This window comes from Schistocerca piceifrons, chromosome 8 (assembly GCF_021461385.2).
Source record: "Schistocerca piceifrons isolate TAMUIC-IGC-003096 chromosome 8, iqSchPice1.1, whole genome shotgun sequence".
NCBI classification, from domain to species: Eukaryota; Metazoa; Arthropoda; class Insecta; order Orthoptera; family Acrididae; genus Schistocerca; species Schistocerca piceifrons.
The window spans coordinates 224407563-224432059 of NC_060145.1; the positions used below are offsets into that span (position 1 = coordinate 224407563).

At 42.6% G+C, this 24497-nt stretch overlaps 1 protein-coding gene across 1 annotated transcript in view; it reads right to left on the bottom strand.

The window, feature by feature from the left end:
- The window catches only part of LOC124711583 (putative lysozyme-like protein), a 192210-nt gene extending 182004 nt beyond the window's left edge, over positions 1 to 10206 (bottom strand). Inside the window, exons 1-2 of the mRNA XM_047241730.1 lie at positions 10125 to 10206; positions 384 to 412 (exon numbers count right to left, since the gene is read on the bottom strand). Coding sequence (XP_047097686.1) covers positions 384 to 412; positions 10125 to 10170 — 75 coding nt within the window. The 5' untranslated portion in view covers positions 10171 to 10206. The remainder of the gene's footprint in view (positions 1 to 383; positions 413 to 10124) is intronic.
- Positions 10207 to 24497: the final 14291 nt, after the last annotated feature.

Here is a 24497-nt window from a genome sequence, read left to right on the forward strand (position 1 = left end):
GGTTCGAGTCCCAGTTGAGGCACACATTTTTCAACTGTCCCCTTTGATATTTATCAATGCCTATAAGCATGAAAGGTCTAGATTTCATATAACTTCATTGTTAGAGAGCTGCAAGATCATCAATGATATCTGTACAGATAGCAACTTCCTGTATTTACCTATTGTCAACGGATCTCATCTTGGTATCTATTTGCAAAGAAGGAATTCATTTGTAAGGGAAACTGATATTTAGCAGTTGATATAATTTCTTGGAAACAGGTGGGATTAGAAAAGCCCATTCACTATAGAGTTATTAAGCGAAAGTCTCTAAAATGGAACATGATATAAGTGCGTTCGAGGTTCAAAATTAGGAAACTTGTCAAAGCTAAAACAGGATAACTTACCGGAGCGACCTGCCTGGCCTGTACGATACCTGAAACAAGAAAACCCATGTTGGTTACTAACATATTAATACTTTATGGTGGTCACAGAAAGGACTTAACATTTAACAACAATAATAACTTTTAACGTCATTGAAGATAACTGTAAAAAGGTTAGTGCTTCCATATATCTGGGGAACATAATTACAGAAGACATGACAAGCAATAAGGAGGTCAAAACGGGTGTAGCAATTGCCAAGGAGGCATTTAATAACAAGACGAGGCTTTGATGTGAGTGCATGGACAGAGGAAGAGACTGACAAAGAGCTTTGTATGGGGGGTGGCATTATACAGAGCTGAGATGTACTCTGAGGAAAGAGGAAGGTGCAAGAACAGGAGCAGTTGAGATGTGGATTTGGAGGAGGACTGAAGCGATAAAATGGTTAGACAAAGTGAAATATGAGGAGTTGCTGAGAAGAGTCGGTGAATGGGGAGGAGTTTTAATGGTTACCAGTAAAAGAAAATACGATTTTCTTGGACACTGAATGAAAAAATGTAGTTTATCGATGGATGGTGTGGATGGAAGAAGAAGGGGACGCAGAAAATACCAGTTGATAGTGTAAGGATAGAAAGCAAATACGAGAAAACTAAGCAGGTAAAAAGTGACAAGCTTGCTTGTAGAGCTACATGTGAATACCTGCCCTAAGGCAGCACACTGGAGAAGATAATGATGATGCTGTAAAATTTTACTAACTTCGAAAATGTAAACAACCTTTCTATTCCATTCACATATTTGAAACATTACTTACTAATGTACATATTCGTGTTCTATCAATCATCCCGACAAAAAGGTGTTCTTATGTGTTACGAAATATATCAGTTAGTATTTCCAAAGTAGAAACTTAATTGCAATGAAGAGGTAATTCCATACCCAAACTGTATCTGACACATTTAACACTGCGTAAATGTCGTTCATTTTTCCGTTCGCTGCGTAGCGCAGTCAAGAGATTCAACAGTCTGTTTTCCACGTTGAAGAAAATATAATAATAGGTACACATCTGCTTTCAGTTTTGACTGCTTCTCTCAGGTTTTCCAGTGTAGTCCCTCAGTTTGTTAACATTACTAAGAAATCTGAAGTGCGGTTAAAATTATCACGATAGCTACATTGCACACAAGGCACGATAAAAACTACAATAAGTTTGCCATTATAGTAAAGAATGCTGAACCTATGACAACCGGTCAGTTTGAGCACTTAACTATGTGCGAAGCAGGGAGAACGATGTAGGTTACATTCGTCGATAAAATAAATATCAGAAATTAATTCAGGCACCTTAGACTCCAAATTATTAGATGTTTTCTAAATCGCTCTGTTTATGTTCTGGGTAACTTTAAAGACTTCTAAATAGCTATGCCCCTGTTCAGAGAAACTTTTTCTCTATTCTTGTGTTTATTGTAATCGGTTACATTGCGTACTTATCTCACACTGTATAGTGAACTAGGGCTAAACAGAACAAATACCGATGAAATTGATAAGAAATGATCATAGCACCAATTTCCACAAACAGGGACCATAAATTCCGAAACATACAACGAAGCAACTAAAAAGTTGAAGTAGAAAACCAAGCGATAAAATCGTGAATCCAGAGACACACAACTATTCTTGGAACTGATTCTGAAATTCGTTTCGTTGCAAACCAATTTCTCTCTAGGGAAGATGGTTGTACATGGAGGGCATACACGAAGTTTTTTGGTCGATACTTCACTCTAGCGACTGATTTCAGAATGACATGTAGGAATGCCCACTGGTGCCCGTCGCAGACAGTTTCCACCATTTTCTACAGTTTATGTTGTTGTTATACATGAGATTCTGTTTTATGCAACATTTTAATTTATTTCGAGTTCTACATATTGAAGTGCAGTATAATATATTGCAGGTATTAGGAACATATTGTTAACCAGCGGAAAAATTCTCCAATAAGAACATGAACAAGGCGAATATGTTCCTGTTTAATATAAGACTGACAGGGAAAGGGGTACCAGCTGCCTCATTATACCCTCGTCAACACCTTTAAGATTTTCCCAAAACTCTTGGGCATGCCAACACATTTTGCGCTCTTCTTATCGTGCAACTGACACCCACACAAGCTCCCAGAACTGTATCCGGCTCACAGCCACTAGTCTAGTGCTGTAAGTAGCTCAAACCCTTTCACTCGTACTTGCTTATTCTCATTTACTCATTCAGCCCAACTCATTATCATTATCTCTTTGTGTCTCTCGAACCGCCATTGTCTCCTGCCTCACAGCCACAGTCCCCTTCGTTCTATCCTAATACTGCTACTGTCTCCTCTCGCTGTTAACTGTCTCCCTCTTGCTCCCTCTTATTGCTGCCAGCTCATTAATTCCTTTCCACTTACGCTTCTCTTCTCACTGTAGCTCTCTCTCTCTCTTCTTCGTTGTGGTTGTCATAGACTCGGGCTCTCATTATCACTGACTCTCACTTGCTTCCACTTTGTCCTTCTCTTTATTCCTCTCCCAATAGTACTGCCTCCTTCATTCCTTTCCTAGCAATCTTCTGTCACTGCCAATTATGTTCCATTGGGACTATGTCTGTCTCCTTCTACGACACTTCCCCTGTCTCCTTCGCTTTCTCTGTACCACAACCACTACTATTTTCCAGTATTTATTACTTTTCTTCTTTTTGGCACTGCCACTGTTTCCTCGTCTCTTAGCAAAAAAAGCATGAATATGTTCGCATGTCAAAATTGTAGGAAAACTTTGTAAAGGTACTGAGGAAGGTGGAATGAGGTAGCCAGTACCCCACTTTTCAGTCCAAGTCTTTTAATAAAGAGGAGCATATTCTCATTTTTGTGCTCCGATATGAGTATTTTTCGTTGGTTCCCTTATTTCTCCTGCTACGGCAGGGCATGCCACTCATCTGAAAAGAAATTTATGACTCAGAAAAATTTACTTACGTGAAATTGCAATAGTGCACAGTTACCTAATTTTACACATCACACCGGATTTTATTTGCACGAAAAAAACATGTGTTCCCAGAATGCATTTTACAGCCGCTGGATTTTATGTGTACCGGTAGGGAAATTTTGAATCTCTATATTTCGGAAACAGGTAAAGATACCAAAGTTAGTTTCAAGTTCTTTCGAGAGAGGGATCTTAGGAATATACCGTAAAAATTAGAGCCATTTTCTGTTCATAGCCCTCTAGGAATCCATGCCTAGGTTTCAGTACTCAAAAACCATGTTTTGGAGGTGTTTCTCGAAAACACATAAAGATTTTTGAAAACGGAAACATGGTAGTTATAGACAAATACTTAGAGAATAAACCGTCAAAAATTGAGTAATTTTCTGCGTATTTATTATTTAGATTTCGTCTCACACTGGATTTTACGTGCATAATTTACGTGTACAAATTGAATTACTTTGAACTGCTGCATCTCGAAAAAGTTTAAAGATATGAAGAATATTTTCAGGGGTCTCCAGGATCTGGATGTTAGAAAAATATCCCACACATTTAATCCACTTGCTGTACATAGCCGTCTCTGAATCCGGCCGGCCGGTGTGGCCAAGCGGTTAAAGGCGCTTCAGTCTGGAACTGCGGGACCGCTACGGTCGCAGGTTCGAATCCTGGATGTGTGTGATGTTCTTAGGTTAATTAGGTTTAAGTAGTTCTAAGTTCTAGGGGACTGATGACCTCAGATGTTAAGTCCCATAGTGCTCAGAGCCATTTGAACCATTTGAATCCGGAGCTCGTTTCTGATAATCAAAAACCGTATTTTTCGGGTTTTCTCAGGAGCCGCCAATGAACTAAATAGTGCCTCCATCAGCTGCATAATGCGTTCCGTTGACCACATCTGATGCAAAAAGAACCAAACGATTAGGTCCCATATAGCAAGCTAGAGGAAGTGTGTATTGTTAGAACTTTGGCCCTGTACTGTAGGATATTTACAGTAAGATGATCCTTCTTTGGGTATAAATAGGGTCCCTAGTCTAAGGGCTATTAAAACACTTGACCCTATCTTTCTATAATCAATAGAATCTGAGGTATGAGCCCTGTCGGTTGTGCACTGATTCTTCAGTTACAGAATTTTACGGAAAGTGGATTTCTATACGTCCTTAAAAATAGTTATATGTGTGGACCATACTTCGACGATACTTCGAAGGTCTTTTACGATGGAACGTGGGGTATCTGAAAATTAATTGAGTTTCGTTAACGTTGAAACAGTTTTAGCTTTGTTGAAAACTGGAATATTAATTTGAAACTCGTTTTTCACAATACTTATGCCTAATTTGATTTCACTTGCTGATTATTGCTGTGTAGCGAAATAATAATGTCACAGATAGACGACTAAATACAGATTGGGCAAAGTTTTCTCGTTTTCAACGCCTTTAAATTTCAGTATGTAACGTAGCAACTACGTTACGTAATGCTGAATAAATATGCCCACTATATTTTGCAATTTTATTTAAAGGCTGCGATAGTAATTTTAATAATAATAATAATAATGTAAGGGCTTCACCAAAATTTAAACCAAAGTAATTCACGCCACCCAAAAGGCGATTTTAATTTATATGTTTTCGTTATTAATCAAAGTAAATGTAAATGAGAAAATGCAGAAGGCAGTGGGCAGGCATACATCGAACGATCGGTATAGAAGGCTCTGAGTCATCTCGAGTGTGTAGATTGGAGTGCCAGTTGCGCGGAAATATGATAGGTTTATAGTACCTTATAGACCAATTTCAGCGTGATAATACCGTTCCTGCATCAGAAAACGCGTTAGATTGTGAATGCTGGGGGGAGCCACTCCCCCGTAGAACTTCGATGGCGATATTGTGAGACATCAGAGTCGAGAGAAGATAGTCCCACTTGTTCTCAACCCTTCAGCTTAAGAAAAATATATTTCAGATGTAATCTAAAGCACATGATTTAGGAAAGGGCTTAAGAAAATGATCTCCACTTGTACATGCTATTTTCTTACATTTATTTATAAAATGAGTAACGGCATGATTACTCAGTGGCGCAGAAGTACGAATAAAGAGGAGGTGGGCGCTAGTTTCGGTGTTGATACTTTCGCTCTGGAGAATCGCTTTGGGTCTTTCATGATGGACAGACCCACATCAGACCGCTCCGATGAAATGCTAACTTTATTAGATCAGTAAGTACTTTTACAGTGCAAATGGCTTCCCAGGCACAGCTCCGAGTGTCTGGAACAGCAGTTCAGTAGCGACAGGTTATTCCGCAATTTAATACGCCAGTACAAACGTAAGCGAAGCAGTGATTTTGACTGTGGGATACGAATCTCATTGAGACTCTGATAAATTTTAGAACACCGGTAGAACCGCGTATAACGATCAAGTTGTAGCCTCATCGTCATGGGTAAGCGATATCTTGCCTGGCTCAGCGCTGGTGTAAATTTCTGATACCTACATCAACATTTACACCCATACTCCGCAAGCCACCTGACAGTGTGTGGCGGAGGTTACTTTGAGTACCTCTATCGGTTCTCCCTTCTATTCCAGTCTCGTATTGTTCGTGGAAAGAAAGATTGTCGGTATGCCTCGTGTGGGCTCTAATCTCTCTAATTTGATCCTCATGGTCTCAAGGTTTTACTTTGAGTGTTTGCTGTAGCTGCATCATTAGAAGTCCCGCGTGGCAGAGCAAAAGTAATTGTTTAGCTCTGAGTAAAACTGGTACCTAAATTCTATGTGCGTAAAGAGAAGACAGATTGTTGTAGAGAAGGCTAACGTATATTGCATTGTTCTGAAGGATACAATGTGATTCAGTGTGAAGGTAATTTCTGAACATAAATGAGAGATGTGTCATCATAAAGCACGTAAGGGAAGACGTTAGCCTGATACTCTGTTATCTGTGTGCTCTCGGATTAACTACAGGGGTCAAACATTACTGTAATAGCAATCTCTTGCAGTTGTAACATGTGCTTTATTGGAGGACAGAGCTCATCTTAATTATATTTTGTTTATCACGGAAGGTCCGTGTTCTTATTCGTTGCAACACCCTTTTTCATTACAATAATACATGGTCGATTTGTTGCTTCCCAAAATTGCTTACATTGAGTAGCATCGAGAGCAGGAGTGCAGAACTATCTCTGAGAGCCAAACATTTTCGTGAAATATAAAGGTCGTGGTCTGTGGTGCTTACGGCACGTAACAAACGTTAGGTGGACGTTGGGCCGCTGCGCGCCCGATTTAATACAATCTATGCGGCACCAGGGCTCTCGAGTGACTAACTACTGGCACCGATACATTAATACAACTCACGTTATATCACATTCCAGCATTCGGTTTAGTCATAATGGTAGTCAGCTGAAATAAATCTCAGAGTAATAAACTGCTCCACAGACTCCTCTAACTTGTGAGCAGAATATTTGCTTCTAGGTACATGACCATTTTTTACCATGGAACATGATTTTAGATTTGCAAAAATCTTAATTTTCCGAAGTAATTTTTGTAACTTCTGAAAAATACTGCAGCAAAAAGAAGGTTAGTTTCATCATTTAAACATGGAATAAGCTAATTAAAACCGAAAGTCTGAGGCACGTCCCACGATACAACACTCTCCCCTATAAAAGATCAGTAACTCAGACTATCTTCTTTATTTGTGTTCACTTTGTATCACGCTTTTCTATGACAAATCATGCTTCAGATAAGGAATCTACTTAGCAGAAAAACGTTTATTCTGACTAATGTGTAATATATTGTAAAACGTTTTTGTTCATTTATTTTTTTATTTTACAAAATAATCAATCACTCACTCCATTGACAAAATGTCGTTTTCTTCCAAAGTGCGTGATATATGGTCGAAATGCACTCTGATATAAATTTGTAAACTGCCGTAACAATGTTCTTAAAGTCTTTTTCTAAATCTGACACATTTTGTGCTACAAAAATTATATCGCATCATTTCTCACAGTTCTTTTGTGTGACAGTTCAAAATTTCTGGTTTTTAGCAATGTTAATACAGAGGACGAGAGTCATGAGTTGGATTCATGAACAATATTCCAGTAACGTAAGTTGGTAGATTGCAGAATACGCAGGATAGTCCGCAGCTCGTGGTCGTGCGATAGCGTTCTCGCTTCCCACGTCCGGGTTCCCGGGTTCGATTCCCGGCGGGGTCAGGGATTTTCTCTGCCTCGTGATGACTGGGTGTTGTGTGATGTCCTTAGGTTAGTTAGGTTTAAGTAGTTCTAAGTTCTAGGGGACTGATGACCATAGATGTTAAGTCCCATAGTGCTCAGAGCCATTTGAACCATTTGAACGCAGGATATGGTGTCTCACTGAGCACTGGGAGCTACTGCGCCATGGAGAAATACCCGCATGTCTCGCGCAAAAATTTATAACCGTGTTGACGGAGCAAAACATCCCAGCCATGTAAAGTTGTTGTTGTTGTGGTCTTCAGTCCTGAGACTGGTTTGATGCAGCTCTCCATGCTACTCTATCCTGTGCAAGCTTTTTCATCTCCCAGTACCTACTGCAACCTACATCCTTCTGAATCTGCTTAGTGTATTCATCTCTTGGTCTCCCTCTACGATTTTTACCCTCCACGCTGCCCTCCAATACTAAATTGGTGATCCCTTGATGCCTCAGAACATGTCCTACCAACCGATCCCTTCTTCTGGTCAAGTTGTGCCACAAACTTCTCTTCTCCCCAATCCTATTCAATACTTCCTCATTAGTTATGTGATCTACCCATCTAATCTTCAGCATTCTTCTGTAGCACCACATTTCGAAAGCTTCTATTCTCTTCTTGTCCAAACTATTTATCGTCCATGTTTCACTTCCATACATGGCTACACTCCATACGAATACTTTCAGAAATGACTTCCTGACACTTAAATCTATACTGGATGTTAACAAATTTCTCTTCTTCAGAAACGCTTTCCTTGCCATTGCCAGCCTACATTTTATATCCTCTCTACTTCGACCATCATCAGTTATTTTGCTCCCCAAATAGCAAAACTCCTTTACTACTTTAAGTGCCTCATTTCCTAATCTAATTCCCTCAGCATCACCCGAATTAATTAGACTACATTCCATTATCCTTGTTTTGCTTTTGTTGATGTTCATCTTATATCCTCCTTTCAAGACACTGTCCATTCCATTCAACTGCTCTTCCAAGTCCTTTGCTGTCTCTGACAGAATTACAATGTCATCGGCGAACCTCAAAGTTTTTATTTCTTCTCCATGAATTTTAATACCTACTCCGAATTTTTCTTTTGTTTCCTTTACTGCTTGCTCAATATACAGATTGAACAACATCGGGGAGAGGCTACAACCCTGTGTTACTCCCTTCCCAACCACTGCTTCCCTTTTATGTCCCTCGACTCTTATAACTGCCATCTGGTTTCTGTACAAATTGTAAATAGCCTTTCGCTCCCTGTATTTTACCCCTGCCACCTTTAGAATTTGAAAGAGAGTATTCCAGTCAACATTGTCAAAAGCTTTCTCTAAGTCTACAAATGCTAGAAACGTAGGTTTGCCTTTCCTTAATCTTTCTTCTAAGATAAGTCGTAAGGTCAGTATTGCCTCACGTGTTCCAGTGTTTCTACGGAATCCAAACTGATCTTCCCCGAGGTTGGCTTCTACTAGTTTTTCCATTCGTCTGTAAAGAATTCGTGTTAGTATTTTGCAGCTGTGACTTATTAAGCTGATAGTTCGGTAATTTTCACATCTGTCAACACCTGCTTTCTTTGGGATTGGAATTATTATATTCTTCTTGAAGTCTGAGGGTATTTCGCCTGTTTCATACATCTTGCTCACCAGATGGTAGAGTTTTGTCAGGACTGGCTCTCCCACGGCCGTCGGTAGTTCCAATGGAATATTGTCTACTCCGGGGGCCTTGTTTCGACTCAGGTCTTTCAGTGCTCTGTCAAACTCTTCACGCAGTATCATATCTCCCATTTCATCTTCATCTACATCCTCTTCTATTTCCATAATATTGTCCTCAAGTACATCGCCCTTGTATAGACCCTCTATATACTCCTTCCACCTTTCTGCTTTCCCTTCTTTGCTTAGAACTGGGTTTCCATCTGAGCTCTTGATATTCATACAAGTCGTTCTCTTATCTCCAAAGGTCTCTTTAATTTTCCTGTAGGCGGTATCTATCTTACCCCTAGTGAGATAGGCCTCTACATCCTTACATTTGTCCTCTAGCCATCCCTGCTTAGCCATTTTGCACTTCCTGTCGATCTCATTTTTGAGACGTTTGTATTCCTTTTTGCCTGTTTCACTTACTGCATTTTTATATTTTCTCCTTTCATCAATTAAATTCAATATTTCTTCTGTTACCCAAGGATTTCTACTAGCCCTCGTCTTTTTACCTACTTGATCCTCTGCTGCCTTCACTACTTCATCCCTCAAAGCTACCCATTCTTCTTCTACTGTATTTATTTCCCCTATTCCTGTCAATTGCTCCCTTATGCTCTCCCTGAATCTCTGTAAAGTTAACAACCCGTTTATCGCGATCAGAACTTATTTTCAGTCGTGTTTCCGATTTCATCCATTTTGTGATCCACAGGATGTGGTTACTGTGTAAAGTACCATACTGACTACGACGCTTGCATACGATAATATCATTTGTCACCCGAGAAAGTTACGTGAGTAACATTCCGACATGTAACAAAATAATTATCAACAAATGAAACTACTGAATACTAATAACAGTAACTAAAGTGTGAAGTAGGACACATGCATTTTTGGCTTCTCGATAGCATTTTCAGGAGAGCAGACTTACCACATACGGCGAAGAGTGCCAACACAGTCAGTAGTTTCAACTCCATGGTGTACAAACAAGCAGTTCTTTTGCGAGCAAAAACTTATATAGTCAGACAAAGACCTTGCGTGGGGCTTTAGTGCACTGGAAAATTCCACGTTACGTAACTTGGTCGTAAGTAGTGTTAACATTTTGCTAGCTGTGAAGTTGTACGGACTATCGCAAGGTCAAACGGCTCATTGTTTTTCTCCCAAGGCAATAAGTGACGTACTACCAACAAATAATTGTGGTTTGCTGCCTATCCGTTTGCATGCATGCGATGTTTATGCGCGTGCAACTTAGAGTTCGAGTAATTTACCTCGTCGGGGGCGTGTTATCGAGGGAACGACACGAAACAGATAACATGGCTCTCGTCAGCTGCATGCCACCTGAGGTGAAGGCAGCTCTGAACATTCCTATATAACATACAGTTCTGCGTTCCTCTGCCGGTATGTACAGAGTGACGCAGAGTGCAGTAAACATTGAAAAATTCAATAGTTCACGAAATAAAATAGGTGGAGGGGTAAACATTCGAATACATTTTTGACATGACATTGGGTTAACTGAAACAAAGAAAAGGTGCACAAATGACTAACAGACAGCGCTTCATAATTAACATAAGAATTGATTTTTAGCGAAGACGATGACCTTTCTTACAGATGCTCAGTATGTCGACAGTCGCTCATCAACAATGCCTGTAGGGGAGACGGAGGCGGAATGGATTACCGGGACAGAACGATGTCGGTAGTCTAATTTCGTCTAGAGGCGCAAAGGTGTCTTCAGACTGACAAGTGTTTAAAAAGCCAATGTCTGTAATGGTTTAGTAAGGTTGCGGCTGTGGTCGCGCGAGTTGCGTGTCCTACCTATAAAAGTGAGCGAATTGTCGGCTCTTTCATAACTTTCCGGACCATTTCCAACTAAGGTAAATCTGTCAGTTTTTTTCATCACGATCAACGTTTAGTCCACCTACATTACCATGTACTTGTAGCTATCTTTTTATACAACGCAGTTGAAAAAAATTGTTTACGGGGGACACTGAATATTTTCTCAACAGATAAGCGCCGGCCCGTGTGGCCGAGCGGTTCTAGGTGCTTCAGTCTGGAACCGCGCGACCGCTACGGTCGCAGGTTCGAATCCTGCCTCGGACATGGATGTGTGTGATGTCCTTAGGTTAGTTAGGTTGAAGTAGTTCTAAGTTCTAGGGGACTGATGATCTCAGATGTTAAGTCCTATAGTGCTCAGAGCCATTTGAATCAACAGATTAGCGTTTAGGGCGGAATGGTCCGTTCCTTCCCGGTCGCCTTTTATTCTTAATTTGACGAATCCTACCGCATTGTATGCTTTTCTCACTTGCAGATTGTATAGGTAATTATGTACGGAAAACGGAGAGACAAAAGTGGTTCATGAAAAACATGGAACAAGACGTCGAATCGAAAATTAATAAAGCGATGAGGCACGAAAAACATCGAAACAACTTGTCGTGCCTTTGATTGCTTTAAAACTATACGTAAAGATGAGAAATGGCAATCGCCTTCCAACAACTGATAAAACCTACGGAAATATCACTGAGTTTTTAATAAGGAGGAAGAGTTATGACATGTCATATATATGAAGAATCTGGAAAAGAGATGTTTTGGTATGACTATGACAGAAATGCGCAGATCAACGTATCAACGAGCAGAAAGAAACGGATGCCACCACCCATTCCATAACGGAACGAAACTGGATGGAGAAACTGGGTCCTTGGATCTTTGGCTCGGCCTCCCTGCTTCGAGTTTCAGGAAGCAGTACAAGCAGTGGGCTTATAACGCGCGTGCTTACGTAGATACTGAGGACGATGCAGCCCAGCTTACTTGTAAGATGTGTCATCGAAGAAAGTAAGGAGGAAAAAAAAGGGAGTCCATTCCCAGACCTCCAAAATTTCCTCCAAATGTTCGACGGGCCGTTCCGGCCCGGTCTCCCCTAGTCGAGGGACAATGTTGTGAACAGTAACGTACAGAACATCTGTCAGTATTGTGAGAAACTGCCGCCAGATCTCTCTTTTAGCATCCCTAATGAGATCGGACAATCGCGGTAGACTTGCGCCTTCATGTAACCCTAAAACCAAACAGATTGAGGCCTGGGGACCTGGGGGCGAAGAAAGACATACTTGGCAGCTCAGCACGCGTTCATCGCTAAACGATGTGCGCAAGAGATCTTTCACTCAGTTAGCAGTATCGAGTGGAGCGCCATGCTGCATGAAAGTCGTAGCTTCCAGTGGGGATAGGGATGATCTGATTCTCACTCTCTCTATAGCTCATTTTATACACAATTATCTTGTGGTGCCACTGATGTGTTGCTGTTCATCAGCATCTGTTGACCAGATTTTGCGGTTTTTTGGGTTTAGCACCGTCATTTAAGGCATGTGTATCAGTCTATACCTCTCCACCTACATAATTCCGTAAATTACTGCATTTTGAAATGTTAACGGACTTTTGAACCACCCTGTATTAAACACCTTCATCTAACACCTATGTGTCTGTCTTGTAACTACACTCCTGGAAATGGAAAAAAGAACACATTGACACCGGTGTGTCAGACCCACCATACTTGCTCCGAACACTGCGAGAGGGCTGTACAAGCAATGATCACACGCACGGCACAGCGGACACACCAGGAACCGCGGTGTTGGCCGTCGAATGGCGCTAGCTGCGCAGTATTTGTGCACCGTCGCCGTCAGTGTCAGCCAGTTTGCCGTGGCATACGGAGCTCCATCGCAGTCTTTAACACTGGTAGCGTGCCGCGACAGCGTGGACGTGAACCGTATGTGCAGTTGACGGACTTTGAGCGAGGGCGTATAGTGGGCATGCGGGAGGCCGGGTGGACGTACCACCGAATTGCTCAACACGTGGGGCGTGAGGTCTCCACAGTACATCGATGTTGTCGCCAGTGGTCGGCGGAAGGTGCACGTGGCCGTCGACCTGGGACCGGACCGCAGCGACGCACGGATGCACGCCAAGACCGTAGGATCCTACGCAGTGCCGTAGGGAACCGCACCGCCACTTCCCAGCAAATTAGGGACACTGTTGCTCCTGGGGTATCGGCGAGGACCATTCGCAACCGTCTCCATGAAGCTGGGCTACGGTCCCGCACACCGTTAGGCCGTCTTCCGCTCAAGCCCCAACATCGTGCAGCCCGCCTCCAGTGGTGTCGCGACAGGCGTGAATGGAGGGACGAATGGAGACGTGTCGTCTTCAGCGATGAGAGTCGCTTCTGCCTTGGTGCCAATGATGGTCGCATGCGTGTTTGGCGCCGTGCAGGTGAGCGCCACAATCAGGACTGCATACGACTGAGGCACACAGGGCCAACACCCGGCATCATGGTGTGGGGAGCGATCTCCTACACTGGCCGTACACCACTGGTGATCGTCGAGGGGACACTGAATAGTGCACGGTACATCCAAACCGTCATCGAACCCATCGTTCTACCATTCCTAGACCGGCAAGGGAACTTGCTGTTCCAACAGGACAATGCACGTCCGCATGTATCCCGTGCCACCCAACGTGCTCTAGAAGGTGTAAGTCAACTACCCTGGCCAGCAAGATCTCCGGATCTGTCCCCCATTGAGCATGTTTGGGACTGGATGAAGCGTCGTCTCACGCGGTCTGCACGTCCAGCACGAACGCTGGTCCAACTGAGGCGCCAGGTGGAAATGGCATGGCAAGCCGTTCCACAGGACTACATCCAGCATCTCTACGATCATGGGAGAATAGCAGCCTGCATTGCTGCGAAAGGTGGATATACACTGTACTAGTGCCGACATTGTGCATGCTCTGTTGCCTGTGTCTATGTGCCTGTGGTTCTGTCAGTGCGATCATGTGATGTATCTGACCCCAGGAATGTGTCAATAAAGTTTCCCCTTCCTGTGACAATGAATTCACGGTGTTCTTATTTCAATTTCCAGGAGGGTATTAGTTCAAACATTACATCTCAAAGAGCTGAGAGAATCTTATTGACTCGTGGGTGACAACAGAACGAAAACGTTACGTCTTGCGATGGTTCTTCCCAGTTATAGGAATGAAATTATTGTAGGGTTTATGGTAGAACCAGATTAGCAGAGAAAAAAGATCTGCCTTGCCAAATGTAAGAACAGATGTAGATACTAACGTTTGTGGAGTAATTACCAACGAGGATAGCTTCAAAGAGGTCTACCTAATGTGTTAGGCCAGGGCTTCCCAACGTGTGGTCCGCGGACCCTTTAGGGGTCCGCCGGCTCTTTCTAGGGGGTCCGCGGCCACCCTTCACCAAATCGTGTAAAATAATGAGTAAAATTATTGAATGAAAATGTGAAAATCAAATTCATCACTTTTTTTCGTGTGAAAAACGTGTGTACTTTTATTTCAGGTCGTATTCCCAAGCAGCCTTTGCGGTTCCTAAGTGAGAACGCATACACAGTTTAGTGCCAGAGAATGCGGCTTCTCTGATCAACTGTTTCGCAACAATGCTCCGGGTAGCGGCGGTAGATGCGCTGAAATCTTTTACGCATGCGCATAGCGAGCTTTGGCGACCAATAACAGCGCTCGCTGGCACGTATGCGGCCCCAGGCATCATTAAATGTTAAACTTGGCTTTGTCAGTGCACTACCTATTTTATAAGTCGATTTTTGACCTTCAAGTTGTTTTCATTCATCTCTAAACCAAAGACTATCGATACTTCGGAAGGGGGGAGGGGGGAGGGGAGTTATTGGGAACATGGAACTTGCATAAGGAAGCTTTCAGTTCCCATGGATTTCGCTCTTGCTCTTGACTGAATAGAGGTCCGCCATGGATTTTCGACTGAAGAAGGGGTCCACCAGCTGAAAATGTTGGGAAGCCCTGTGCTTGGAGAATCACGAAACAAAACAGGTTGACTTGATGCTAAGGTGCAAGAAAAAATTTAAGTCCCTATTGTGCACTGGAAAAACTAACAGGTAGTTTCAGCTAATTTACTCGATACCTCTTCATGTAACGGTTCTGTTTTTATCTTTATGTTGCAGAATAAAGTATGCAAATTGGACTGAAGTGTTTGTGTTTGTTATAGCGATTATTGAGAAAGATAAGGGTGAAACTTTGTTCCAGAACATAGTCGACGCTTCTAGAACAACACCAAAGGGACCATTGAATTTAACGTCCACGTGGAACGGACAGACCACCATCAACATTTTCACATGCTCTTACTCGATGAAATCTTGCGGAGAGGTTTAACATTTACTCCAGCACAACTTTACCTGAACAAGAACATGACATTGATGCCTCTTTGACTGTGTCAGCTTTAATCTGTTGATGAAAATTACTTTCTTCTCTGTGATAAACAGTTATCAAATTGCTGAAACAGACCGAATATGAGTATACGGGTAAAGTAATTAGTAAAAATAGCCTGGGGTACATTTACAGAACTAAATTTAGATTTTAGGCATCTATTTAATAGATTCAGGACTACTGGCTAAGTGAAGAGCTCTACAGAACTGCGGTTCTGAACTGAACCCATGCTGTTACATCTTAGCAAATAAATTAGACTGAATTTTTGTTCTTATCACAGTTAACCGAATGTTGCGTCACTTCTTATTAGAAAAACTTCATAAATATAAAAGAAATACACATTATTATGCTTTTCTCTTATAACCTATCACAGTCGTATAGCAGGTAGGCTGTTTCAGTTAGGTAACTATCAAGGCGTTAATTTTGAGTCGAGGTTAACGCTGGTGTCATCGACCAAACGCTACACGTAAATTTATAGGTTGCAGTACAGTGACGTCAAAATGTGTCAAAGGGAAATTTAAAATAAGACTCACCTTAACAACATTCGCGATAGATATTGGAACATTCCTGTGTTGCGTTTATCGTGAATAGTTTCTTTTCATGAATTAGAAGTAACCTTCACAAATATCTCTAATATTTTGTTGAGCTTGAAAAACTCTAACAACTTTCTCTCTCGTATTGAAGCGGCTATTGTGCCTGTCATTTCTATACTTAAACTTCCGCAGGGAAACAACTGTCTGTCACCGCCACTACATGCGACAGGGTGGAAACTCCGGGTGGAGGTATTCTGCAGAGGGTCCTAAAGTTCATCCGTTACTGCTAGGTCAAAGAAAATATGCCTTCAGCTCGGGTGAACCTGAGACTTGGCAGCAGGTAGTGATGTTTTGGTGGGACGCGACACGAGCTCTAGACGCAGCTGCCAGGATGTAATATCGCTTGGTTCGAACCCGAAAGACCACTGAATTCGTCTGCGGGATGTAATCGCTTGGCCTGACTCAGTCAATTAGTTAAAGTGAGAGTTTCGAATGCTTTCATCTTGTGCTCAGTCCTTGGGTAAAGCAACTATGATTTCCGATCTCTATGTTGGCTACGTAAGACAATGAAACACGTCGTTAGTTACAGGGGCTTCTAAATTGATTAATTTATAAACTGTGGACGTGGACAGGGCTACAGTACGTAAGGAAACGTCTAATAATTACAATTTTCACGAAGTGAAACGTAAAACTTCCGTACTGCGATAACAGCTCCATTAAAATACGGAAGCTCTCAGTAATTCACTGCAGACAAACACATGCAAAACACTTAAAGAGAAACAACCACTGTTAAGAAATTACGAAACAAGTAGTAGTCACAGAGAGCCGGATAACGTTCCATTGCTCTTGGAGCTAAATCTTGTCTCTACACTGCTGACACTGTTGTTGAAAGCCGTGTTTATAAATCAGAGCGATCAGTCCACTCTGGGAGCTACGTCGAAGGGACAATAGCGATGTCTTCTTACATCATGGCGATGTCGAAGGTGGCGTGCTACATCTAGTAAGCTACTGTAACGCTCCTGCTCAAATCAGTTGTTCGCGCCCCGTTAAAACGACGGTGTCCTATTCAAGTGCATTGCGTGTCTCTGTCCAAGGCTATGAACAACAAACGGAGAATCTACGCGGCAAGCGTCTGGAACCGAATGAGATTCCCGTTGGCGTCTTACGAAGTTGGAACCGCTGATATCTGACTGGGTTGGAGGCGGCCGCGTTTCGGAGGTTTATGACCTACGAGTGATGGGTGTTCCGTAACAGTTCGACCTCTCCCCCCCCCACCCCCCCCACACCCACGGTGCCCCAACCAATTTAGAGTCTCCAGTCAACTGCTGAGAAAGGCAGCTGTAACTGCTGTGAACAGAAAGCAGATTACACCTTCGAGCCTCAGAGATTTACCATCATGTCAGAGCGCCAAACGAAGTGAAGGAGGAGATTTTCTCTAGCATGGCGCCTCCTTTATGAGAAAGAACTGTTGAAATTATGTGCGGGTCCTAACGGTTGTTGCAATTTTGAAGAAACTCCGCATAAAAAGCTTTTTTTTCAGACACTGAAAAAAATTTACTGCCGAAATGCTTTTAATTGTAATCAGGGAATTAATATTCTGCAGGAATATAAATATGATTGTAATTAATGTTGGTCACTTTCGTTATATTTGATGTCGTGTGACCGCTCATGTATGCTTGCTAATTGTGAGCTCCACAGCTGACAAACATTAATATTAACCATTAATGAAAACCACTACAGCTGTATTAATACACGCTTACTGTGTAACTACCGATCTTGTTCTTTTAGAACATCATCAGGTTGTCGAGTCGTGCCTGTACCATGACGTACGAGGTTTAGAGCCCATTCAGAAGACAACGATCACATAAATAAACTGCCAACCACCTGGCGAGAGGCTGCGAGCAATATATGCAGACGACACGGTATGCCGTGTTCAATAATCTTGATCATGTTGAGTCTAGTGTACAGACAAGCTGAGTCGCATATACTTGCTACTCGATCACCTATTACCGCACTTGGCCTTTATCGGAAACAGACGGTGGCGTCGCAGTAAACAAGTACCATGGTGACTAAGAGAAAACGCACCATACTGTGAATGCTTTCATGGCACTTGTTCATACACACGAAAGTGAGAGAAGTCGTAGAATAGTGATACCCACATACAGGGTGAATCGCTTAAAACTTGCACCGCAAATACTGCGGAAATGGAACGTGATATTGCTGTGTGGTTTTCACAGAATCGACTGGTAGTCAGTGGCTCGTTTTGTTAGCCAGCACACAGATTATAATAATACTTACAAACTGTATTTTTTTGAAAACATAGACTTTTAAATGGAATAATGGCTGTTGATATTTAAAATTAAAAGTAGGGTAAATTAGAATGACATTGCTGTTTATTGCAGGATTCTAGTGCCAGTCATTTCCCATACCGACACTTGTGCAGTACATGTGGTACCACACACTTAAGAACAACACAAGTGTATATTCTAGTTATGTGAATTCTTACCAATAACGAGTCAATTCACCATCACACCTTGTTTTCAAAATCACCACCGGCAGTGGCAATATTCCCTTATACTTTGGTATGGAACTACTAATGCACACGTGATTGCATTTCAGCGGAGATGTCCAAGCAGGCTGCAGTAGTACGCCAATGCATATCATCGGTTGTAGTTGTTAAGCCCTTGTAGACAGCGTCTTTCGGCTTACCAAATAGAAAAAAGTCTGTAGGAGTCAAATCCTAGGAACAGGCCAGCCAAGCCAGAGGTCATTTGCGTCCAGTCCAAAGACTTGGAAACAATTTGTAAAGACATACATTAGTACTTTGTGCCCTATGGGCCGGACAACAATCACGTTGAAATCACCACTACCTCCTCGCTTGCAGAGGAACGTCTTCTAGCACCCGTGGAAGATGGTCTGTAAGGAGGCTACAATACTTGTGCCCGTTCAATGTTACATCTATGAAAAACGGGCCTATGAGGTGATGGTTCACTATCCCACATCAGACGTTTATATTCTATAGACAGTGACGCTTCACCAGAAGCAACAATCGGGGACTGTCAAATGACCAATAAGGCACATTTCGGCGGTTTACTGGCCACGATCGATAAATGTGACTTCATCACTGATCAAGATACATGATACATCTGGAGTATCCTGTCTTGATGCCCATATACAGAAGTTAATACGATTATCGAAGTTGTTTGCATGCACCTGTTGACAGAGAGAGATGTGACAGGGATGTAATCTATGTCGATGGGAAATATGTAGGACACTTGCCTGATTGTTGCCACTTCCTCATGCGATTGAGCGGGAGCTAATGTGTGGATCAACTGCAACGGCAAGAACATTAATTTCCTCCTCTTCTGTCGTCTGTTACTTTGTCTAGGTCTTACACAATCACTTTCACGTAACTGGTTGAATAGACTAATACATAACTGCCGAAATGGTTTACGTCTGTAGGGATATTTTGCCCCATACGCCATACAAGGAAGAGCTGCGCTATTCCTACACTCTTCATACACCACGAGTATGTCGGCTTTTTCTGTATTAGTAAATCCCATCGTCCACTCACTGCTTGGACTGTCACACACTAACTGACTAGCAAGTCGCAATTCACGCAAGGAACACACAAGCACAGCGCAAGCAACTCTAACAACATCGTACCTACTAGCAAATGTGCAGGCTGCCTGGCGCAAATGGCGCAGAAATGTGTTTATGCGGCAACTTCTCAAAATACGGTACTTCGTAAACGACTTGCACTTAAATCATGTCACAAACACCGATTACATTTTAATTTACCCTACACTTAGTGTGTTAATGTCGATGGGCATTGCTCCATTTAAGAAAGTGTATGCTTGAACAAAAAATACACTTTCTAAATATTATTACAATCTATTTATTGGCTAACAATACGATCCCCTGTATACCAATCCATTCTGTGACAACCGCATACCAACAGCGCTTTTCACTACCAAAATACTTTCGGTGAAACTTTTAGGTGATTCACCGTATATTCGGATGGCGATAGTTTCACGTACGCTAGCGCAGCTGTCATTTGTACTCAGGTGATTCAAGTGAAAAGATTTCCGACGTGATTATGGCAGCACCGTGGGAACTAACAGACTGTGTATGCGGAATGATAGTTGAAACTAGACGCATGGATAAGTCCATTCCGGAATTCGTTAGCGACTTTAATATTCCGAGACCCACAGTGTCACGAGTGTGACGAGAATGTCAACCTTGAAGCATTACCACTCACCACGGGCAAACGCAGTGACCGATGTCCTTCACTTAACGACCGAGAGCGGCGGCGTTTACGAAGGGTTGCCAGTACTGACAGACAAGCAGCACTGCTTGATATAACCGCATAAATCGGTATGGGTCATACGATGAACGTATCAGTTAGCACAGTGCTGCGAAATGTGCCGTTAATGGGCTATGGCAGCAGATGACCGGCGCTAGTGTCTCTGCCAACTGCGCGACATCACCTACAGCACCACTCCTGGGCTCGTCACGATATCGGTTGGAGCCCAGACGACTTGAGAACCGAGGCCTGGCCAGATTTCAGTTGGTAAGAACTGATGGTAAGGTTAGAGTGTGGCGCAGACTCCAAGAAGTCACGGACCTAAGATGTCAACGAGGCACGGCGCAAGCTGGTGGTGACTCTACCATGACTGTGTTTACATGGAGCCGGCTGGGTCCTCTGGTCCAGCTGAACCGATCTTTGACTGCATATGGCTATGTTGGACTACTTGGACATAATTTTCATCCATTCACGAACATCATGTTCCTGAACAACGATGGAAGTGTTATGGATGACAATGCGCCTTGTCAAAACGTTTAGGACAACTCGAGTGAATGAGGCCACGCAGATCGCCCCACATGAATCCCAACGAACGTTTATGGGACTTAATCTGAAGGTCAATTCGTGCATAAAATCCTGCACCGGCAAAACTTTCGCAGTTATGGACTGCTATAGAGGCAGCATGGCGCAGTATTTCCGCAGGGGACCTCCAACGACTTGTTGAACACGTACCACGCAGAGTTACTGCACTAAACCGGAAAAATGAGGTTCGTCACGACATTTGGAGGTATCGCATGGGTTTTGTCATCTCAGCGTAGTATCTACCCTGATTAAGCGCTGACTCACGATATGCGGACCGAATCATCCCCACCCGAGATGTAATAATCTTGTGTTTGACCGTTATTACTCGACATGCTTCCACCACGCCATCGCAATAATTTTTATGTAATTTAATTTCTAGATTTTGTCTCAAATGTTACTAAATCACTTATATAACGATACTGGTGGAACTCAGCTACCTGACGATGTTCTAAAGCAACGAAACCGGTCGTGATACAATCAATATCTAATTATGCTACAACCAAAAATTGACGTTGCCATAGCATCCTTTGATAAGCGACCTATTCGCATTGTTCCTGCATTGTCCAAGGTCTTAGAATGAGTTGTCCACGACCAGCTAACGAACTACGTAATAACTAACAACCTATTTGATGAATACCACCCAGATTTCTGTAAACATTTCAGCGCAACATCTGCCTTAACGAACGCAACAGATGACCAGAAACTTGCCATAGTTGCCGAAGAGGCAACTGTCATGTGGTTGTTAGACTTCAGAAAAGCCTTTGCCACTGTCGACTTCTAAACTTTACTTGCCAAACTTATCGGCCTAAATTTCTCGCCAAGTTGAAATGTAATGATTTCGTCCATATCTGATGTCCTGCCAGTAATGCATATCTGGTACCATGGAGGCAGGTAGTGTCAGGCGCCCCCAGGGTTCGGTATTAGCTCCCGTGCTGTTTTTATTCTACGTAAATGATTGTCATCAGATGTGGCCTACTACAAATTCCGCATGTACGTTGATGACCTCCAGTTGTATCCAAGTGCAAAACCAACAAAGTTGAACACACTACCAGCAATCTGAGCACCGACCTGCCTGCACTCTCAAAATGGTATCGTGTGAAAGCCCATCCCATTCAAAACACAAGTGGTACTTAGATCAATAATAGTTAAAACCCTAAATAGCACTGGGCACGTAACTGCGGTGTGTAAGAAGGCATCAGTATTTCTCCATGCCCTACATAAATATAAAAAACTACGTCCACTTAACCTGAAAACCAAAACAAATATGTGTACTTCCAAGTATTGATTACAGCGATGTTATCCTGGAAGGCCTTTCACGGATGTTCGAAATTTTGATCACATTTCACCGTATCATGCACAGCCATCCTGGCTGCGTGCAGACAAGCGCAGTTATTTCCATACTCCCTGTCTACTCTACTGTTTTCTTAACGGCCACTGTCGCTCACACCTCTTTTCGAACTAAAAGCTCTTTCATATTTCTTTTCGACCCCAACACTCTTTCATAGCTCTTTTCGACCTAAACGCTCTTATCTGAACGACATGGCAGAAACATCCATTCCGATCAGAGTGAAATCCTTTCTGTCCCACTCCATCGTTCAGCCACTTCCTTCAAGTTCTTCTCAGTAGCAGGAAATCGACTCAGCAAAAGCTCCCGGTCTAATTGTAAAATACCGGCTTCAATGGTTACTTTATTAACAGTCATCTGACTCGTGTGTGCATAGGTGAAGTGCCATACAATTCTTCTCAAGCTGAATGTCTGATACACCACCATATGGACGTGAAAACCGCATCTAAAGAAATGAATATGACTCCGTGATATTCAGTTTAAAGTCCGGCATTTAGCACAAATTACTGCTACCCCTAAATGTTTGTAATCAAACATCTCGTTAACACGAGTTTAATGTGGCCCTTCTTAATAATGCATATGACTTGCACGAATTTAAATTTGGCTCTATTTCACACATCTGACTTAATCATACAATGTAAAACGGAAGCGTACCCACCTAGACTTTATGGCTTACCCAAAGTTCATAAACCTGGGATTCCGTTGAGGCCAATTGTCAGCGCTATAGGTGGCCCAACACACGAGATAGCTAGACACCTTGCCTCAATGCTGCAGCCTTATGTTGGTAGGACGGACAGTCATATTAAAAATTCAGCTCATTTCATTGACAAGTTAAAGGAAACGAGCGTGGGCCCGGATGATATCCTCGTCAGTTTTGACGTTGTGGCGTTATTTACCATGATTCCTGTAAACGAAGCTATCTTATGCATAGTGGATATTTTTCCTACCGGTATTGTGGCATTATTCCGACACTGCCTCACCACAACCTACTTTCAATACAATAACGACTTTTATGAACAGATTGACGGGGTGGCTATGGGCAGTCCTCTCAGTCCTGCTGTGGCTAATTTATTTATGGAGACTTTTGAATAACGGGCGTTGCAGACTGCCAGTAAGAGACCAGCCAGATGGTATCGCTATGTCGATGACACGTTCATAGTATGGACATACGGGGCAGAGGAGTTGGATGCCTTCCTGACACATTTAAACAGCATTAATCCGAAAATCCAATTCACAATGGAGACGGAAAGGAATGGGCAATTGAATTTCCTGGATGTGTCTGTGATTAAACGACGGGACGGAACGTTGGGCCATAAGGTGTATAGAAAGCCCACACATACTGATCGTTATCTACATAAAGATTCTAACCACCACCCTAGACATAAAAGAGGTGTAATAAAAACTTTGGTAGACAGGGCATACAAACTTTGTGAACCTGTTTATTTAAAAGATGAGATTGAACATCTACGGTCAACTTTCGTGAAGAATGGCTATTCTAGCAAGGATATAGATCGAGCACTTCGTTCTAGGCAGAGAATCAGGAGCAACGACGAACAACAGTCGCCCAAGGGCAAAGTTTTTCTTCCGTTCATTAGGAAGGTCAAAGATCGCATTGGGAAAGTTTTAGGCAAGTATGGGGTGGAAACCACTTTCAGACCCACAAGGTAAATAAAAGAATTTTTAAGGTCGGCAAAAGATGCACGACACCCTTTGGCTACACTGGGGTATATAAAATTCCTTGTAGTTGTGGACAGGCTTACATTGGTACCACAAAGAGAAGTGTGAACACCCGTCTTGTTGAACATAAGAAGAAATGCCGCTTGGGTCACACGGATAAATCGGCCGTAGCGGAACTTGTTTACCAGGAAGGTGATCATGAAATAAAATTCAGCGAGACAAGTGTCATATCAAAAACCTCGCATTATTATGCACGCTTACAGGTATACAGAGAGGTTATCGAGATTGATAAACATCGCAATAATTTTAGCAGGAAAGACGAAGGTGTTAAACTGGATAAAATTTGGATGTCAGCTTTGCACCGCAAGCGTGACGATCGATTACTTTCAATCGAGAATGTTGGCATCACCAGAGATAATCTCATAGCCGACGCCACGTGATCGACTGTGGCGCCCTCTGTACTGCTTATATAATCATCGCTTCCTCGAGTTCTCTTCGCAGTTCGCCGCTTTACCTCCGAGGATGTCTCCCGCAGTCGGAGACGAAACGTCAGGAGAGAGTTTTATACTTCGACCACGGCCTATCAGCCCGGAAGTTTTAAGTGAAGGAGCATCTGACTTATATGACGTCAAATTG